General features: G+C 41.2%; 4 protein-coding genes across 10 annotated transcripts; 3 read left to right on the top strand and 1 right to left on the bottom strand.

Annotated features, from left to right (window-relative positions):
* The first annotated feature begins 338 nt into the window (after nt 1–338).
* LOC115677685 (uncharacterized) lies at nt 339–3,444 on the top strand. The gene is made up of 6 exons (XM_030600879.2): nt 339–507; nt 1,212–1,265; nt 1,380–1,449; nt 2,311–2,351; nt 3,047–3,106; nt 3,207–3,444. Exons 1-6 carry the CDS (start codon nt 439–441, stop codon nt 3,273–3,275), a joined length of 363 nt encoding a protein of 120 aa, XP_030456739.1. The 5' UTR covers nt 339–438; the 3' UTR covers nt 3,276–3,444.
* Nucleotides 3,445–4,436: 992 nt separating this feature from the next.
* Nucleotides 4,437–7,337, top strand: LOC115677282 (uncharacterized). Of its 3 annotated transcripts, none has more exons than XM_030600418.2 (8): nt 4,437–4,592; nt 4,703–4,770; nt 5,206–5,325; nt 5,420–5,493; nt 5,581–5,638; nt 5,714–5,815; nt 6,203–6,314; nt 6,771–7,337. In XM_030600418.2, exons 1-8 carry the CDS (start codon nt 4,522–4,524, stop codon nt 6,886–6,888), a joined length of 723 nt encoding a protein of 240 aa, XP_030456278.1. In that variant the 5' UTR covers nt 4,437–4,521; the 3' UTR covers nt 6,889–7,337. The 3 variants fall into 3 exon arrangements, with proteins under 3 accessions (XP_030456278.1, XP_056169002.1, XP_056169001.1); XM_056313026.1 differs by having other exon boundaries at nt 4,480–4,592; nt 4,691–4,770; XM_056313027.1 differs by lacking the exon at nt 4,703–4,770 and having other exon boundaries at nt 4,470–4,592.
* Nucleotides 7,338–8,806: 1,469 nt separating this feature from the next.
* On the bottom strand, nt 8,807–15,634 carry LOC115673628 (F-box protein At2g26850). Of its 5 annotated transcripts, none has more exons than XR_008816948.1 (7): nt 13,987–15,633; nt 13,737–13,816; nt 13,377–13,555; nt 12,804–12,878; nt 11,384–11,627; nt 10,042–10,210; nt 8,807–9,703 (listed from the first exon to the last, which is right to left on the bottom strand). XR_008816948.1 is itself a non-coding variant. In XM_030595847.2 (5 exons), the coding sequence occupies exons 1-5, from the start codon at nt 14,650–14,652 to the stop codon at nt 11,440–11,442; spliced, it is 1,188 nt and encodes a 395-aa protein (XP_030451707.1). In that variant the 5' UTR covers nt 14,653–15,633; the 3' UTR covers nt 11,109–11,439. The 5 variants fall into 5 exon arrangements, 1 of the variants encoding a protein (XP_030451707.1); XR_008816949.1 differs by having other exon boundaries at nt 8,807–9,567; XR_008816947.1 differs by lacking the exon at nt 8,807–9,703 and having other exon boundaries at nt 9,805–10,210.
* On the top strand, nt 8,935–10,805 carry LOC115678304 (uncharacterized). Its single transcript, XM_030601659.2, has 2 exons — nt 8,935–9,690; nt 10,066–10,805. The coding sequence occupies exons 1-2, from the start codon at nt 8,935–8,937 to the stop codon at nt 10,597–10,599; spliced, it is 1,290 nt and encodes a 429-aa protein (XP_030457519.1). The 3' UTR covers nt 10,600–10,805.
* Nucleotides 15,635–16,937: the final 1,303 nt, after the last annotated feature.

The raw sequence follows: 16,937 nt of genomic DNA, 5'->3' as shown, positions 1-16,937 counted from the left end.
GGATTCAAATAAGATCCAGCATGAAATTGGCCGTCTATGGCGCGTGAAGCTTATGCTATCCTTTACGACGAAAAATGTAACTTCAAATAACATTCTCCACAAATTAGATAGTATGATGTCCCTTTAGCATTGAAAACACAGACTATATAGTAAGAGCATTTTGGTCTAATTAGAAAAGACTTTTATTTACTTGTGTGAATAATAGGGAACGTAGGAAAAGAAAAAGAAATATAGTTCCTTTCCAATTTGAGAGAAATTTAATATGTTGGTCCAAAGGGGAAGCAATTTTCTCGTACGTTTCTCTCTCTCTCTTCCTTCATCTCTCTTATTGCTACTCAACTAATAAAGCAAAAAGGCCCAAATATATCTAGAGAGAGAGAGAGAGAGAGAGAGAGAGAGAGAGGGTTTTGCATTTGCATTTGCGTTTGCATCGGAGAGATGATGGACGAGCAAGAATTCAAGCGCCTCCTAGATCTCTTCCCTCTCGTCCGATCCCGCGACTACTGCGTCAGTCCCTCACTCTCTGTCTCTCTCTTTCTCTGAGTTGCTTTTCCATGTAATCGGTCTTGCGGATGTCCCCGTTTGAGTTTGGTTGGTTGTGCTCTAGTTTCCTGTTAGGACAGTGAGGAAGATGGATTAAGGAGCGTCTTCTGTGATTTTTCCGGGAAAGAAGATGACCCTTTTAGTGGTGAAGTGGGAGATGCCGCTTGTTTGATTTTGTTTATTTATTAGACACCCACCCTTTTGAGGGTGTTTCAGATATATAAGAGGCTTTATGCAAATTATGAAGGAGAGGCGTTCAGTGGGAACCCATTTGAACTTTTCAAAGGTTGTGTCTGCTCAAATTAAGCTTGCCAACACAGTCATACTGCCGTGGCTTTATCTGTAGCCTACTCAGTAGGTTAGAGCTTTCCCGAAATGAAAGTAGTAATGAGTCATAGTGAGTCACGGAAACTTGAAACAATCAGGGTGAAGATTCTTTCTAGTAGACTCATTGATGAATCCGGCGTATCCTTAAATCTGTATGGTCGGCCGCGTAAGGAACCGTTTGAATTGCTCGTGCCTGGAAGCAATCCTCGTCTCTTGTTCATATCGGGGGTTCTCTTTCGGTGTCTTTAATGCTTACAGTCACTCAAGATGAACATTCCTATGCTCTTCAGTTTGGAAAACCTTTTTCTGCATCGATGATCATCTGTTTGCTATGCTCTCAGGCTGATGAAGATTCTTCAGGACAGTCAACCTCTCGGTCAGCAAGAGATAGCTTGGTACTTATAGTTGCGGAAATATTTATATTTGTGATATAGTGCAGCATTTTTACATACATTCATATACATTGGCATTTGGTTGCTGAGATCACCCTGTTTTGTTATGCACAACAGGTGAAGGAATTGCGAGGTGCATCGGCTGAGGTCGAGGACAGTGAACCAAGGAATGTAGGGGAACAGTCTGGTAACCTACTACCCTTGGGACCCTGCATTTGATTTGTCATCGTCCTAACGAACTCGGGCATACAATCTTCCATCTCCAGATGTGAATTATCAGCTATTTCTTGTGATGTGTCTATAGCGGAGTCCTTAATCTGTTTCCCTGCATCTCTAAGGAAACATTGCTTTGCTTCTTCTCCTTCTTCTTTTCATTTGTTGCAATCGGTGAGACCGAGGCTGAAGGAGCTTGACACAGCTTCTATGACTCTTTCTCTGTTACTATACGATCAAGGATGGATTTAAGCTGCCCTTTGTGGTGGCACCACTCCTCGCTGGTTGAGTTGATAATCAAAGCAAAATGATAGTTGAATAATGTTTTATGGTTTTCTCTAAGTTTTAGAAAACCATTCAATTGTGAAAATGACTGATAAATTTTGGTTCTGCAACCACTTATTAAGAAAAATAATCTGAAATTCCATTCTTGAAGAAATATCGTGTTTGTAAGTTAACAATAAACTACTTTGATCTTCAAATTGTCCATCTGAGAATCTTGGTAAAATGATGTCACAAGTTGCATCGAAAGTATTAATCATGCCTTCTTTGAAGATTTGGCCCTTCTATCCAATCCTTGGCTATGTTTAAGAGGTTGATTTATTCTAAGCTTTTGACTTAATGCTGAGCTACCTTGATTCGGGCAGATAAAGATGTTTTCTACATTAACTTCATTGTTGCCTTTGTCCCGCAATAAAATGCCATATGAAGCCAGTTGGTTAATACATGGAGATGGCATGCATATGTTTCAGTTTCTGAGACATCTTTGTGCTTGTAAGGCTTTTTTGTGATAGGAAATCTTACTCATCCCTTTGGCCTATGTCTGTTTTGGCAGATGCATTCTGGGGGAAGCTACTATTGGCTGCTGAGAGGAAGGTACATCAAGCTCCATCAGTAGCATATTCTGATAATTAAAGAGAGATGTGTTAGATCAACTGCTCATTTAGTAGCACGCTACACAGCATGCCTTTTTTGGCCTTCTGTGTGACTGAATTAGCTGCCCAATTCATTTACTGGAATGAATGTGTTTGATTGCACTGCACATGCACGAAGTAAAAGTATAACTAAGACTACAGGTGGTTGCTTGAACAGTTAAGAGTTGAGTGACATTGGAAGGCATGATATTGATAGCAAGGATATCTTTGCTAATTGAACCTTCATTTTCTTTGCTTAAATATTACCAGAATAGGACGACGTATAGCATGTCGAATATCTGTTGAAACGTGGCTGTATGCGTAAAGAAATGAAAATTAGTATCTGACCAGTAGTTCACTCAAACTTGATGTGCAGGTAGACTTCACTTTTTTCAAAGTAGACTTCAGTTTAATGTTCCAAAGACTTTGTTTTTGGGAAAGATAGTTTAGTGTTGATATATGTCTAGTCGAATATGTATGCATTTTTTGGCCTGTAGCAATAGAGCGATACATGCTTCTCGGAGCAATAAATGATGATCTGCTTGCTACCTAGAGATTTACTTCTCATGGTTGGGATATTGTCTTGAGGGAATGCAAAGTGAATATGCAAGGGAAATATCACCAACAAAAAACTAAGTATGTGTGATTGTTTTTCAGGTGGGCGCTGCTGAGGCGGAGCGGTTTTGCGAAGCTTTTCGACAAGTTCATAGGAAACTGGTATGCAGAGATCTAGTCCTGGTTCAGTCATAATCCCTTTACCTCTGCACTTTCCTGAGTCTGTCGTACTGATCTCACTATCCCATGCATAATAATGTAGGTGTTCGAAGAACTGACGTTGGATGCTGCCCAGAAATTCATAAACTCGTCAAGGAGTCCGGGTGAATAGCTCCTTTCCGGATTGTTCTCATTTAGATCCGGTCCTTGTACTCAAAAGTTGTTAAAGTTTCCTTCTTTATCTTCAGCTTAGCTGTTCTTGCTTACAATCATTTCCCAAACTCGTGGAGCGGAAAAAGCATAGTTTAATTGAAGGTAGGCCACTGCACATTGAACAGATAGATGATTGTTGGGACATATCTCTCTCTCTCTCTCTCTCTCTCTCTCTGGGTGTGTGTGTGTGTGTGTGTGTGTGTGTGTGTGACCATGAGTGCCATTGATCATGTTGGGGTCATCTACGCTCTATATATTATCCATGCAGTTCTTCATTTTCCTGGCTGTATGAAGCGTTTCAGACACCTGGAACTCTGATCGGTCTTACGTTATTCTTACGTCCCGGTTTCCTCCTGCAACACTTTAGGCCACTATTGTACCATTTCTTATCCTTTTTTCGAGGACATGGTGTTAGTTGAAAAAGTTATCCATAAACAACAATTTGGGATTGGTCCACGGAAGACCAGAACTGGCATCGGCAAGGTTGCTGAGTAAAGGAGCTCCAAAATGACTTTGCAAGCAGTCTGCTTCGTACCACATTAATGTTGGTTGGTTATCTTTGCATCCTCAAATTGATGTAGAAATGAATCCGAGAAAGAGCATCGCATCTCATCATGTCGGCTCTTCTATTCTATTCAGTACTAATCTGTTATTCGCCGAACCTTCAAGTCGAAGTAAACAAGATATGATAAGGGGAATGAGTGGTGCAGCCTAAAATGACTAGCGTGTCACACCACGGCCATTATAAAGTTTCTTATTCGTTTATACCATCCGTAACTTCATCGAGATCAAGTCACAATGAAGTAATTCCTTACCAAACTCCACAAAGGAGGACTTAAGGTTTTCAACTTCCATGCGCAAAAACCAGCCCGGATACAACCTAACTATCGGGATCAAGAGAGAGAGATTTTCACTGCGCACAAACCCTTAAAGATAGTTTGGGTAATAGAAGAAGAAGAGAGAAAACACTAACCTAGAGGAACTCAAGCAAGTTTGACTTTTACGAAGTCTACAATAAATTCTACTTGATTTTGATTTGTGCCAATGTAATGAAGATCTTGGTGGGCCGTAGTACAATTGTTTTAGGTCCATCTTAGGCCCAGTAAAATGACCCGCTTGCTTCTCTTTCTTCCTTCCTCCGTCCCCTGTACCCACGACCCCTCCCTTGAACGCTTCACACATCGGAGCTTGCAGAGCATACGGCCATGGCCGGAGACCGCCAAGAAGACGAGGAAGACGTGGTTTGCTTGGACGAGTCTTTCTTTATCAATGACAAGTACGCTCCTTTCTCTGTATATATATATATATGTCTTCACTAGTATGTGTGTATACTCTCTTTTGCTCTGAGTCGTGCTGACGTTGATTGCGAAATGGTGCTTGGTGCAGCTACCAGCTGACCAAATTCACTTTTGGGTCGCAAGTTCTTGAGCTTTATTGTCTTCAGTCCGCTTCAAGTGAGTTCCTTTCCTTGCTCCGGCTGCTTAAATCAGAGAGCCAGGAATCTCTAAGGATAGTGGATCATGCCTTGTTTGTTCATTGGACAAGAGATGTTCCGTTCAATTCGTTGGCTCATGTGAACCTGTAGGAGCTTAGCTATGGTATACTGCCATCTGCATATTATGCAAGAGATAGTAAATGAATGGAAGAAGAAGAAGTAGTAGGGTGTAGGTTTTAGGGAAGTAAAATGTGGGTGAACTTTTAACTGGGTAATTCAGCTCAATGCATTGTGCACAAGCACACACACAATATACCATTTGCATAACATGCTCGAGGCAATTAGTGCGACTAGAAAGCATTTCGGAGTCAACCCAGTGGATGACATTCCCTTGTCAATGAGACTCATAATCCACGTGATGTTTAATTTTGTATGCTGACTGCTTATGAGGCAGCTGATTTTGATCTGACGGGGCAGCTGGTATGGCCTGGAGCTATGCTTTTGAATGAGTTCCTCTCGAAGAACGTTGACTTGCTCCGAGGTTGTTCTGTTATTGAACTAGGCTCTGGTGTCGGTGAGTGATCTTGGAAATCAGTCTCGTGTTTTTTCCCTTTGTTAGATGGAAGACGACCAGTTATGTAAGCTAGTTGGCACTTCATAAAAATCAGGTATAACAGGAATCCTTTGCGGTAGATTTTGTCGTGAAGTCGTGTTGACTGACCATAATGATGAAGTTCTCAAGGCAAGGACCCAAGAGGGTGAATTCTGATTCTAGAGTTCATGGAGTTCTGTCATTGAGTTCTGATTTTGCGCATCCCTACATGCTCAGATTTTGCAGAAAAACATAGAGCTGCATTCTTCTTCCGAGAGTTACAGTAATTGCACAGGTGAGAGAAATTAGTGTAAAGAAATTTAGTTGTTTGGAAGGCTGGTATGTTATTTTTCTGATTTCTTTTGTTCAGGATTTGTGGCTGAGAAGCTAGAATGGGGAAATGTTGATCAGATCGAGCAAATTTTGGGAAGTCACTCGGGAGGATTTGATCTTATTCTTGGAGCAGACATATATATCCTATATTGACAAAAATTAACAAAAATCTGCTTATCTATTCTCTGAGGAATAATCAATTTTATAGCCCAATGACTTGAGCATGCCAGGATTTTACTTCAATTGGATTTTCACTTTAGTCATGTTAGTAGATGATGGATCCTAAACAGTATATCTGTGTTCGGATGTTTATATGTTGTTGTCATTATCCTCTTTGTTATTAGTTGAACTTCAGACTTCACCTAAGTCTTGCATTCTCGCTCCATCAGCGATGTCTGTAGTACTGCAAAAGCTAAAATTTCTTTCGCTTACAGTAAAAGGCAGATATTCTTTATATTAGTTTGTGCACATCTGTTTCATGGCCAATATTGTGAAACCTACAAGCAAAAGCCTTGACTATGTATACGCTTTCAACAAGCAAGCATTCCTTTGCTTTTTGAGACAGTGAAGCTACTACTTCAAAAAAGGGGAAAAGGACGCTGCAAATTCATACTGGCCTACGTTTCTCGAGCTAAAATGTAATTTCCTGATTAAGTTTTTTGTAGAAGCTCTCAAGAACATTCACAAATTGCTATCTTGGAAAAAGCATAGAGTAGAGTCAGTGTAATTTCATTCTTCATGTTTGTTTACTAAAACTGCAATGCGAGATGAACTCGCTGTGTCTTCTGTTTAATAAGACGGTTCCGAGATTTGATATGTGGATGCATGCTTCCAAGTTATTCTACACTGAGCGTCTGATTTGCTCCTTTCTATATAAGATATAATTCCATAACTACAAAATTGTGGCCATGACTATTTCCTTTTTGATGTTGTTCGAGCTTGTTCACAGTTCCCTGAGTACTTCCTGGTAAAAACCATATTCTTTCTAGAATACCTGAATCAAATTTCTTACCAAATAGGAACTAATTTTTCTCTGATCTCATAATTTTCTGGGAGAGTGAATGCAAAACCGATTGTATGCTCCTTCCTTGCAGGATGGACTCCATGGTTATAAATGAAGCTACAGGACATGGAATGAAGATTGCTGAAGTACCTGGGACTCGATCTGTTGTGGGGAATCTAGAAGGGACTATTTATGAAGTCATTCTGTGACAGATGCATTTAGTGCTTGCAGGATGTTCAATGTGAAGAAAGCTTGCTTAGAGAAGCATTCCATGATAATTAGATGAAAAATACAAGATCTTTTAACAACAGAGACAAGAACCTGACGAATCTTCTGTGAGGAGACAACAATCCCAGGACAGGCTTCTGAAGATCATGATGCAAAAGCTAGCAACGCACATTTCTCACAAAAGCCTTTACTGCCAGAATATAGTGATGATTTCCTGGTTTTACTTGAGTTTGGTGTACTTTCCTTTCTAGTTCTTCCCGGGAAGGTATAATAGAAATTTTGAAAGGTTTTGTGCTATGTTAGAAGTGGATTAGACAGTTAATTTCTTCAGATGCAGGAAAACTTGTCTTTTGTATTTCTAATTGAATTTCCGGTAATTTTTGTGCCGGTTGAGCTTAATGTTCCAAGAGATCAAAAGACTCGTGACAAACCCTTTGGTGGTTGTGATTGTTGAGGTTGATGTCTTGTATTCTGTTATCCAAGAGATTATGAGGCGGTTTCGAAAGGCCCCCTGACGACTGGACAGCACGGGGGTCCCGCTCCCCGGTGAGCGGGCGGGGGTCCGGGGGGGCCGGCCCGGCGGGGGTCGCGTGGGCAGCGCCCCCGGGCCGCCAGAGGCGTTTTATGTTCAGTCATAGAAGAATTTATATGGGAAAGCTAAATATTTTAGGTTATGTGGGCAACTTTGTAATTTGTGCCATGTAGAGTTTCACTATATATATTTAGGGCGAAACGGGTCTCTAGAACAGAGGCAGGATGTGAGAAAAAGTGGCTGTATATTTTTCTACGTTATTAGTGAAACAGATCTTTTCTTCCCATGGACCTAGGTAGGCGGAACATCTCCCCTGCTGAATCACGTAAATTCTTGTGTTGTGCAAATTTCCATTACTTTCTTACATCGTTGATAGGATCGAATTTAGGTATTCGACAGTGATGTGTCTTTAAGCAAGTGTCTGCACTTCTTGAGCAGGAAATGCGGCTTCCTCTTATCCAAGAAGGTAAGAGTAAGGCCAAAAGAATAAAACGATATTTTTCCATCAATGATATCACATCCTCCGCTGCAGGTAACTCCTGTTCCTGATGATAATGAGATGGGAAATTTGGTGCCAGGAAGAAGAGATGTTATTCTACATGTTCGATCCTGGTCTTTGAATTGCATCAGTTCGTTCCTTTGTATCCAGCTCTAATTTGTTTGACTGAGCGGAGAATCTGAAGCTGCTTCTGGATGTATTGTATGGACGATGTGGTAGACAAATTTAATCATAGCATAAGAAATGTACAGGCTTTTATATGAGGCGGTAATTTTCCTTGGCTTTTTTATATATGATGAATTTAGTTATGAATTTACGTGAAAATTTCTCAAGTAAGTTGAAGGCATTTGTTGGAGAAAAAGGATCGGTAGTCGATTTGGTCATGCCACACATTGTTAAGTACAGTAAAAGTCATGCAAGCAAGGCATGGTATGTCAACCTAAAGAATGTTAATCCCAGTAATTATAATGTTGATAATCCGGGGTTAGCAAACTAATTTGATGATGGAAATACTGACATGTGCTTTTAAGGTAATTGTGTAAACGTGATTTGGCAATGTAAAGACAATTTTTGCCTGTTTAATGTTCTTGCAATGGGTCTATATCACTGAAATTTATTCTGATGTCTATGTCATTGTATGCTAAACAAGTGCTATTAAGAAATGCTAAGTACCCTCAGAATAAGCTGACAACCAACAGATTTGTAACATTCTATATTAAAAGGAAAAAGGATGTCCATCAGAAGATTTTTTGTGCTGTCTGGTTCTGTGGACGATTGACCTGACAATAGTAATAGTTTAGAAAAAGAACATTCCGTTGACTGTGGATCCTTTTTTCTACTCCTTGGCTGAAAATTACAAAGTTGAGCATCAAAGGAATCGTGTTCCATATACAATAACCAAAACTGACCAACCCTCAGAATGAGACAAATATTCAGTCACTGAAGAAAGTGAATAATAATAAACTTATGCTTCCGAGTCCCGTGAATTGACCCGAAATGTCCGATTTTTTTAGCCGTCAATTAGGCCTAAGCTTTGATCATTGTTTTGTCAGTAAAGCACGAAATGATCCTTATATATCACCGCAACATTTTCTGGATTTTCAGGAGCAAAAGAAATTCCTGAGAACACTCAAATCAATGGCATCATTTTCTCCATATGATTCAAGTTTTTCCTATGTGAGTGCAGCCACCAGTCCTGATGCACTGAGAATGAGCAATGTCTCACTGTTCTACAGCGCATCGGCTAGTCCCTGCAGAGAGAATGCATATCCTCCATATAATCTTGATGCCGGAAAATTAGACCCGATAGGGTCATGTGAGCAGACAAGCTCTGATTCTGATCTGGACTTCGAGTTCAATGCGAGTTGGGGGCATGTTTTCGATGCGGGCGAGTTTATCGCGAGCCAGGACCTCGAGTCCCCACTCCATAAGAAAGCAAGGCCAATGGGGGGTGACTCACTCCCTTCAATGGCTTTTGCTGATGAGCTCTTCTGTGATGGGAAATTGATGCCTTTGAAGCCTCCACCTTGTTCCTATTATGGGGGCAAGAGCGGAAATCAGAGTCCTATTGGGTCACCTTCGTCGAGGTCCCCGAGATCAGGCTTTAAGGTCCCCTTCCAGTTCAAGAGCCTGTGGAATGATGATTTCGACCCGTTCATGGTGGCATTGGAGAATGTCAAGGAAGACAGCAGCGCAAGAAGGACGAGGCAGGCTAACGATCATGGGCAGACTCAGTCGCTCTCACCATTCAGGGTTAGTTCATTTTCTGCGGATTTTGAATTATTAAAGTTAGTAGTAAGTTCTAGAAAACTGGCAGAACACTGAGGCGAGCACCTCATAGGACTTGTCCTTGTTCTAACTTGCCTGTGAACCAAATATAGCAAAGTGGTACATTATGCAGGGAGCCATAACACCAGTAACCGGCCACTACATTATTCGGTCAACATTCAATCTTCCCACTGAATAATTAGAGTTGTGGAGTCGATAGGTTCTCGACATTTTGAGATTATATGACATCCGATGAAATTGCAGAAATAGTATTCCCTTGATAAGTCTAAATGAATAGAGTTGTAAATGCAGGCTTCGTGGTAATCCAACTCTCACCATGATCTCCTATACAATTTGCAGGGCTTCAAAGCTGAGAGTCCGCGGAGGTCCACTGACTTGAAGGGGAGGAAAAATCAGCAAAATGAGCAAGAAACATCTCGAGCACCTGTAAAACCGCCGGTCGAGCCACTGGACTCCGCCAATCCGCCCTTTTCCAAATGGGTGCCTAACCAAAGAAAACAAGCCAGTCTTCAACAACATGAGCAATTTATCATGCAGAGCCCAAAACAACGAGAACCACATGGCAAATTTGAGGAGGGCAAGAGACAAAATGGAGAGTGCATTGTGAGGGAGAGTAAGAGGCAAAGGATCAGGAAGTTTCTGCTGAGGAGTATGTCATCATCGGCCACCGGAAGAAAAGAAGGTGATGAAAAGGTAAAAGCTATCTGGAGGCCCACTGTCAATATCCTGAGAAGATTGAGCTTTAAGTCAACTGGAAGTGGTGGAGCAACTACTCAGAATGATGAGCAGAGAAGAGGGTCAACAGTGGCTAAGATGACACTTGTGCAGTACAGGCCGAGGCTGTTTCTTTGTTTGGGTTATGGTCTGAAATGAAGGTCAAGGTATATGTAGTCGTTTGAGTTCAAGTTGGCGCAAATTGGGAGGAATTCATGGTAAAATCTTGCAGTTCTTGTACGCTTTGGAATTTGGATGATCCTGTCAACTCACCCACATATCTAGTCCCTAAATATTTATATCAATTTCCATTACTGTACCCATCTTTGTTGGTGTAAGAAAATGAAAGGTGGGATTTTTTTCAAGTTGTCCCAAGACTCCAAAATTTGCAAATTGATGTTGTCTTCAGAACTTCAAAAAAGCTCTTGAATCTTGACTAGTGGAACTGTTTATCTCTGTCAAAATAGCATGGCATTCACATAGCATGGACATGGTATATACATACCAATCGCATCGTACCCCATTACGTATTTACCGACCCACTTCCTTCAATTTTCACGGTATGGGCGCGAATATATATTAGTGTGCCACAATGCAACCAGTAGTTTTGCACCATAGCAACTGATAATGTGCTGCATTGACCAAATATACACAACCAGAGGTACCGATTCATCGAACTACAGCCGCTTTTCAATTTATCAACTATGTTGTTTGCACTATCTTGAGTATGGTACATCAAATTTCAATCAATGGGAGGCAATTCACATGAAGTATCATCTGGACCACGGACTAATCCTCCCACAAAAAATTATACCAAAGGATGAATATAATAATGGAATTCTGGAGGGCCACCTCATGTAACACAGTCAAAAGCCTGTCAGAGTCTGTGCAAGTCACTTCGACCGAGCAGAAAATAATTATACTCAATAATCGATGTTCTGACTTTCGAATCGGGGAGTCTTCAGATTAATTAGCTGCACCAGTAGACTTCATCCGAACCTACTCCAGTACTTCCGTTGGCCACAGACTCTTCCACATTGAAATCTCTCTCTCGCTTTTAAGCTTTCTGATTCCTCCGTAAAAACCGTCTGCTTCATTGCCCTCCTCCCTATGGTTTCTCCTATTTATGGCCGTATGTCTCCACCGCGAACCTGGGGCATACTGTCTGAACTCCAGCATCACCGTGTCTGTCAACAAAAATATCCATTTTGTTATCGGCCTACTCCGACAAAATATGTGAGCGGGAAGTCGAAGAAAATATCCATATCCATTACATTACATATTAAACTGTAGAACTATATATAATTTTTTTTGTAACTCTATAATTAAATAATAGTTCAAGCTTTGGCTGGAAAGTCAGAGAAAAATAATTTGCTTTAAAAAGCCTCAACGTGTGACACCTATGCTATTCACCAGAGCACTTGAATCTCAATATGACAAATAAAAATGTTCGATGAAAAGATTAGCTATGAGTAATCTCAGTCATATAGAAGTTCAAACGAAGAATTGTGGCTTCAACATTACTGGAAAACTCTCTGTATCTTAAAGTTGTAGACAAAGGCCTCGGTAAGCTTCTCTTGCTCAATTATGATATAAACTGGAACAGGTCCCTCTTCTAGAAGTGCATAAGCCGCTTAAAGTGCTTCGTCTGTTTCTTGTCCACCATGTAAGCATGTCAACTATGGATGTGGCAAAGGAAAAAGGGACCATTTTGCGTTTCCATTATCATGGGGCACATCTAGGATATAGAATAGGTGAAGCAACACGAAATGGTGGGTAGCTCAGAAGAATTTTAGACAAAAAAAAAAGCATTTATAATGATTCGCTAAGCTTCGAATAAATTTTGGAGCCCCACAATGCCATAAGACTCCAAAAGGGAATATTGAGCAACTTCAATATGGTCGGCCTTAATTATTCCTCTCAGACAAAGCTTTATCACGTTGTTGGTGAACAGCATAACATGTTGACAATGATTTGTCCTGGGGACCAATGAGAATGGAACAAGCGGCGGTCCCATACAGTGAAAGTATGGTCTTGCCAAGGACCAAAGACAAAGCAGATGTCTATTAACTGAAAGGAAAATGTGCTTTCTTATCATCCACGTTTCCAAAGGTGTTAACTTTGTGTTGCAAGAATGAACACGTCAAATTTGTACATGATGCTAGTTGGCTGATTAGCTGAGAAGTTGGTCCCCTACATGCTACTCCAAAATGGTTGTGACAGTTCAAAAGAAAAGATGCATCCATCACCAATCAGAATACGATTCCCCTATTTTGTCATATTTTGCTCCCATTTACAGGCATCGAACTCCATAATTTGAATAGTTTCATCTGACTGAGTTGTAAATGAAATCGATAACTCACCACTGTTGTGACACCGGCAGTAGTTCACATTGCCATCACATGAATCCAAGTGACCAACAACACCATACCACCAACCTGAAATGGCCATGATACATCAGAACAAACTGTCAATCTACATTAGCAGTTCAAGTAACTTTTATCATGTAAGTCATACCCAGCAGCCACCATTCTAAAAACAATTTCATGCTGATAAAGGCAACTAACAAGCCTTTCTCCACCTCTGACAGGCTAACTATGTAGTTCAACCAGCCAGCCAGTACTCGAGCAGTAAAACCTAAGCTATGAAATTAGGCGTGGCCAACTCTCTTTGTAAGTCAATGGTCATGAGATACTGAGAAGGTCATCCGTTAATGAAAATCATATCAGCGGCAACAATTATTCTGGCTTTTATCCCAATAAAATGAAAATATGACATATCAAAGATAGTAAAGGGTAGAACATTTCTGAGTATACTTAGCGATTGCTTCCATTTACTTGCATTTTGAAATGGAAATTGCTTCGACGAGCACGAGCAAGAAATGGAAAAAGAACAGAAATGAAGTAAAGACAAGGGAATTAGCTAATCAGACGTACCATAAGGAAATTCTTTGTTTCTCCTCCACTGAATTTCAATGTGGTCACCAGGATGTAGGTCATTCAGACAGTCAGAAATATGAAGATCATGTGGAGGAGTATCAACAGGTTGTGCCCTTAGTCTCTCCCATGTGACATTACTTTCTATTGCACCCGCTCTCCTTCCATGAGGTGGGTACCTGCATAGTCAGACAATTAGACATTAGACGAGAAAAGATCAAGATGCACATGCCGATCCTCCTCGGACAGATTGCTATTTAAAACAGAATAAGATCAGGAGTATAAGCTAAATACATCTCTTGTTAGTACATGACTTAATCTGATAAGCATGCTCCAGGGGAGGCAATATCATTCACTTGCCTGGCTTGGAAGGTGTCGGTTTGAGCGTCATAACTAAGCTCAGCATCGTAGCAAGACAACATAAATCCCACATGACCATTCTGCAGAATGCACAAAACATACTTTGTCATGGTAAAAAAGAACATATAATTAAATCAGAAGCTCAATACCCTTGAAATACAAGCAAAATCCACGAACAGAAGAAACAAAATGAATTTAAGAGAAGCTAATGAAATTGTATAGCTGGAAAGTATTTTTTTTATTTATGTACCTCACGGTTGTAAACCTGAGCAGGGAAGCAGAACTTGCCAGTCTCAAGAGCAAGATACCAAGACATGATTGAATCGGTTGGAAGGGGAATCCTCTGCTTTTCACTGTTATCAAGTTTTGATTTAGTCCATGATAAAGGCCAAACAGTAAACAGGAGCCTCCAAAGCCCCCTTTGTTTGCCTTGTTTGAGATTGCAAATCTCCCTCCTACTAGCGATATACCACTTCCACTCCCGATATGCAGCTGGGCCAATGACTCTGCCCCATTTTTGCTTCATGTGCCTTTCCCAAAGGTGATCACTTACACACCTATTCCTCAAAGAACTACACACACCAGCCATGTTAAAAAGTTCAGCTGGTGGAAGCCTCTCCAGGATGCATTCTAAGACCAATTCGGGCAAATCTAATACCAACATCTCTCCGGTCGCTACATTATCTACTCTGGAAGAAAGATTAATCTTCTTGAAGGACATCTTAGAGCGTGTATGAGGAATACAGCTTTTACAAAAGCTATTCATCAAACTAGAAGTGCGGAAAGAAGAGAACTCCTGATAGCTCCAGAGTGACAACAATGACATCTCACTTGCCCATGCAGGGAGAGATTTGAGAGGGAGAGACTTCAAAAAGAGGATGAAGGAGAGGCAAGTGAACAAGAAGTAAAGTAGCATCAGAAAAGATGAAATTCCAAATGAGTCAAAATCAATTTCGGTATAATACGTGATAAAGGAAGGTGAGTAGAGGACCCAATAGAGGGAAAGGAACGGTACTTTGCAAGTGGAAACAGAATTATCTTCTCGTTCTTCAACGCACTATAATTTCATGAAAGAATGGCCAAGAGGGATCTTCAAAATTGTGGGTTCTTGTTTGTCTGATGAAGCCCACCGAACCCACCAGTGGGCCTCGTCGTTGAAAGTCTTGACTAAAATAAACGGAGAGCTTCTTCTCTATCTGTTGACACCTCAAGCGACAAAACTTTTTTGTGGGTAGTTGGCTTAGCCAATCCAGAATCACAAGATGCTGGTAGCAAGTGCTTCTTGTTCTTCCTCTATGTAAACGGTTTCAAGAAAAGCAACCAATGCTACATACACCCAAACTGCTCGCATTCAAAGGTGCAGTTGATGCTCAATGGGGTAAATGGAAAAAAAAGAAAACGATTGGCTTCTTTCAGCTATAATATGAGCTGCTGATGAAACAAATGAATGTTTCAATGCAATCAAATGAAAGCAAGTCTAGATACAGAGGCCCAAATAGCCAAAGATCTCCCAAACTTTCAGAAGCTGGAGCAGATCTGGGTAGTTGAGCTTCAAGCTCAATATGGAGAACCCAACAATCTAATCCATCCAATGATGGGGAAAACCAAGGATGGTGAAGGAGAGAAGAACAATATGAGGAAGATGAGTGGTTTTGAAAGCCTGGGAGCCCCCTCACTACTCCCAGACCGGAAAATTCCTTTCCTCCTCCTCCTCCTCCACCAACAAGCTTCCCCAAACTCTCTGTTTTTTCTTTCTTTGGGCAAAACAACAAACAGTTTGTGGACAGACAGGAGGAATAGGTTGCAGAGGGAGGGAGAGAGAGAGAGAGAGAGAGGGGGCAAGAAGTAATGTTTTGGCTGTTCTGGGAAAAGAGACAATTCTGGTGTGGATTGGGCAGGATGTCCCAACCACTTTTATTCGCATATTTCCACCCACCCCTCTCTCCCTCTCTCCCTCTCTCTCTCTCTCTCTAAATGTGAAATCCTTTTGCCTACCCAAATAAAGTTTCTCCTTTTTTTTGCTTAACGATGTGGCGTGAAATCAGCAAAACCAGAAGAGGAAACCGTTAACGGGCAAGCGTACATATGTGGGTTGGTTGGTTGAAAATCATGTTCTCTTCTGCACCGTGTGTGGCGGGAAATAAGTTGGGTTAACCATCCAAGATTTGTAATCTTAACTCCATATAAATATTCCGATATCTTCACTTGGGAATTCGACTCAGAACCCATCACAGTAAAAAATTTAAGCAAATAGTTTTAAATTAATTAAAATCTATTAACTACTCCACTTCACGTGTATCTCAATAATCTCCTCTCGTGTGTGAGCTCGGTATTGAGTCTGCTCTTCTTAGTTCACGTATGTTTCTGCAAGAACATATCTCAACTAGAATATTCATCGACGACTGCCTTCATTCATAGTCTCTTTCTCGAGTTTGCCATCCATAGTCTCTTTCTAGTGTTGGTCGCGAGATTCCTTTCTTGAGATATTTATCAAACACCTGAACATATTGGAAATAGAGCCCCAATTAACGATCGGCATTGATACCATTTGATGAAAGCATGCAGCAGAAGCCTTGATATTTTCACCTGGGGAGATAGTCAAGAGAAAGCCCAAGTTCAAACCCGTCGATTTATTCAATTGGATTTAGGGGTAATCGATTTCAGGGTGGGCGATTCCCACCTTAGCATTGGGAACCACCCACTAAAGACCGATTTCAAAAAATTAGAACCGGGAATCGGATCATTGATCTAGTCTGTCTGGGGCGGTCCGGTTCCAAGGTGGGTCCATGGAACCGATTGAAATGTTCCCAACAAACTCATCCAGTGTTCTCCATGATCCCTATACCATCGCGCCCTCCTGTCCTCGACGAGCTCCAGCTTTGCCGAGAACTCATGAGGCCAAGCACCACATCGCCGTCACCTCATCGATGACGCCACCCTTTTGTCACGACAAGCTAGCCATGAGCTTTGCCGAGCCACGAAGCAGCAGCCCTGCGCCAAACTTTGTCGAGATCTCCATCGATGAAGCTGCTAGTTCTTCGCTGGACTTGTTGTCTCTCGTCACCCACACTTTCGCCTCTATACGGCGCCGATTCATACGCGAATCTATGATCTATTGCTAGACACTCCTGTTGGTCCTTGCTTGATGCTGGTTTTTCCTTCACAGAGTTCACTTAACGCTGCTTGCTGCCCATGATCTTT

This window comes from Syzygium oleosum, unplaced genomic scaffold (genome assembly GCF_021117445.2).
Source record: "Syzygium oleosum isolate NSW1041296 unplaced genomic scaffold, Sole_v2.1 Sole_v2.07, whole genome shotgun sequence".
Taxonomy (NCBI): Eukaryota; Viridiplantae; Streptophyta; class Magnoliopsida; order Myrtales; family Myrtaceae; genus Syzygium; species Syzygium oleosum.
This window is presented reverse-complemented; position numbering and strand designations above follow the sequence as displayed.

Coding starts and splice junctions, on each gene's coding strand:
- LOC115673628 (XM_030595847.2), bottom strand. CDS start 14,652: ATGCTACTTTACTTCTTGTTCACTTGCCTCTCCTTCATCCTCTTTTTG. Junction 13,817..13,986: donor CTCAGGTTTACAACCGTGAG/GTACATAAATAA, acceptor TGCATTCTGCAG/AATGGTCATGTGGGATTTAT. Junction 13,556..13,736: donor ACCGACACCTTCCAAGCCAG/GCAAGTGAATGA, acceptor CTGACTATGCAG/GTACCCACCTCATGGAAGGA.
- LOC115678304 (XM_030601659.2), top strand. CDS start 8,935: ATGTCCGATTTTTTTAGCCGTCAATTAGGCCTAAGCTTTGATCATTGT. Junction 9,691..10,065: donor AGTCGCTCTCACCATTCAGG/GTTAGTTCATTT, acceptor TACAATTTGCAG/GGCTTCAAAGCTGAGAGTCC.
- LOC115677685 (XM_030600879.2), top strand. CDS start 439: ATGATGGACGAGCAAGAATTCAAGCGCCTCCTAGATCTCTTCCCTCTC. Junction 1,266..1,379: donor GGTCAGCAAGAGATAGCTTG/GTACTTATAGTT, acceptor TATGCACAACAG/GTGAAGGAATTGCGAGGTGC. Junction 1,450..2,310: donor GAATGTAGGGGAACAGTCTG/GTAACCTACTAC, acceptor CTGTTTTGGCAG/ATGCATTCTGGGGGAAGCTA.
- LOC115677282 (XM_056313026.1), top strand. CDS start 4,522: ATGGCCGGAGACCGCCAAGAAGACGAGGAAGACGTGGTTTGCTTGGAC. Junction 5,326..5,419: donor TGAACTAGGCTCTGGTGTCG/GTGAGTGATCTT, acceptor CATAAAAATCAG/GTATAACAGGAATCCTTTGC. Junction 5,494..5,580: donor ATAATGATGAAGTTCTCAAG/GCAAGGACCCAA, acceptor CTACATGCTCAG/ATTTTGCAGAAAAACATAGA.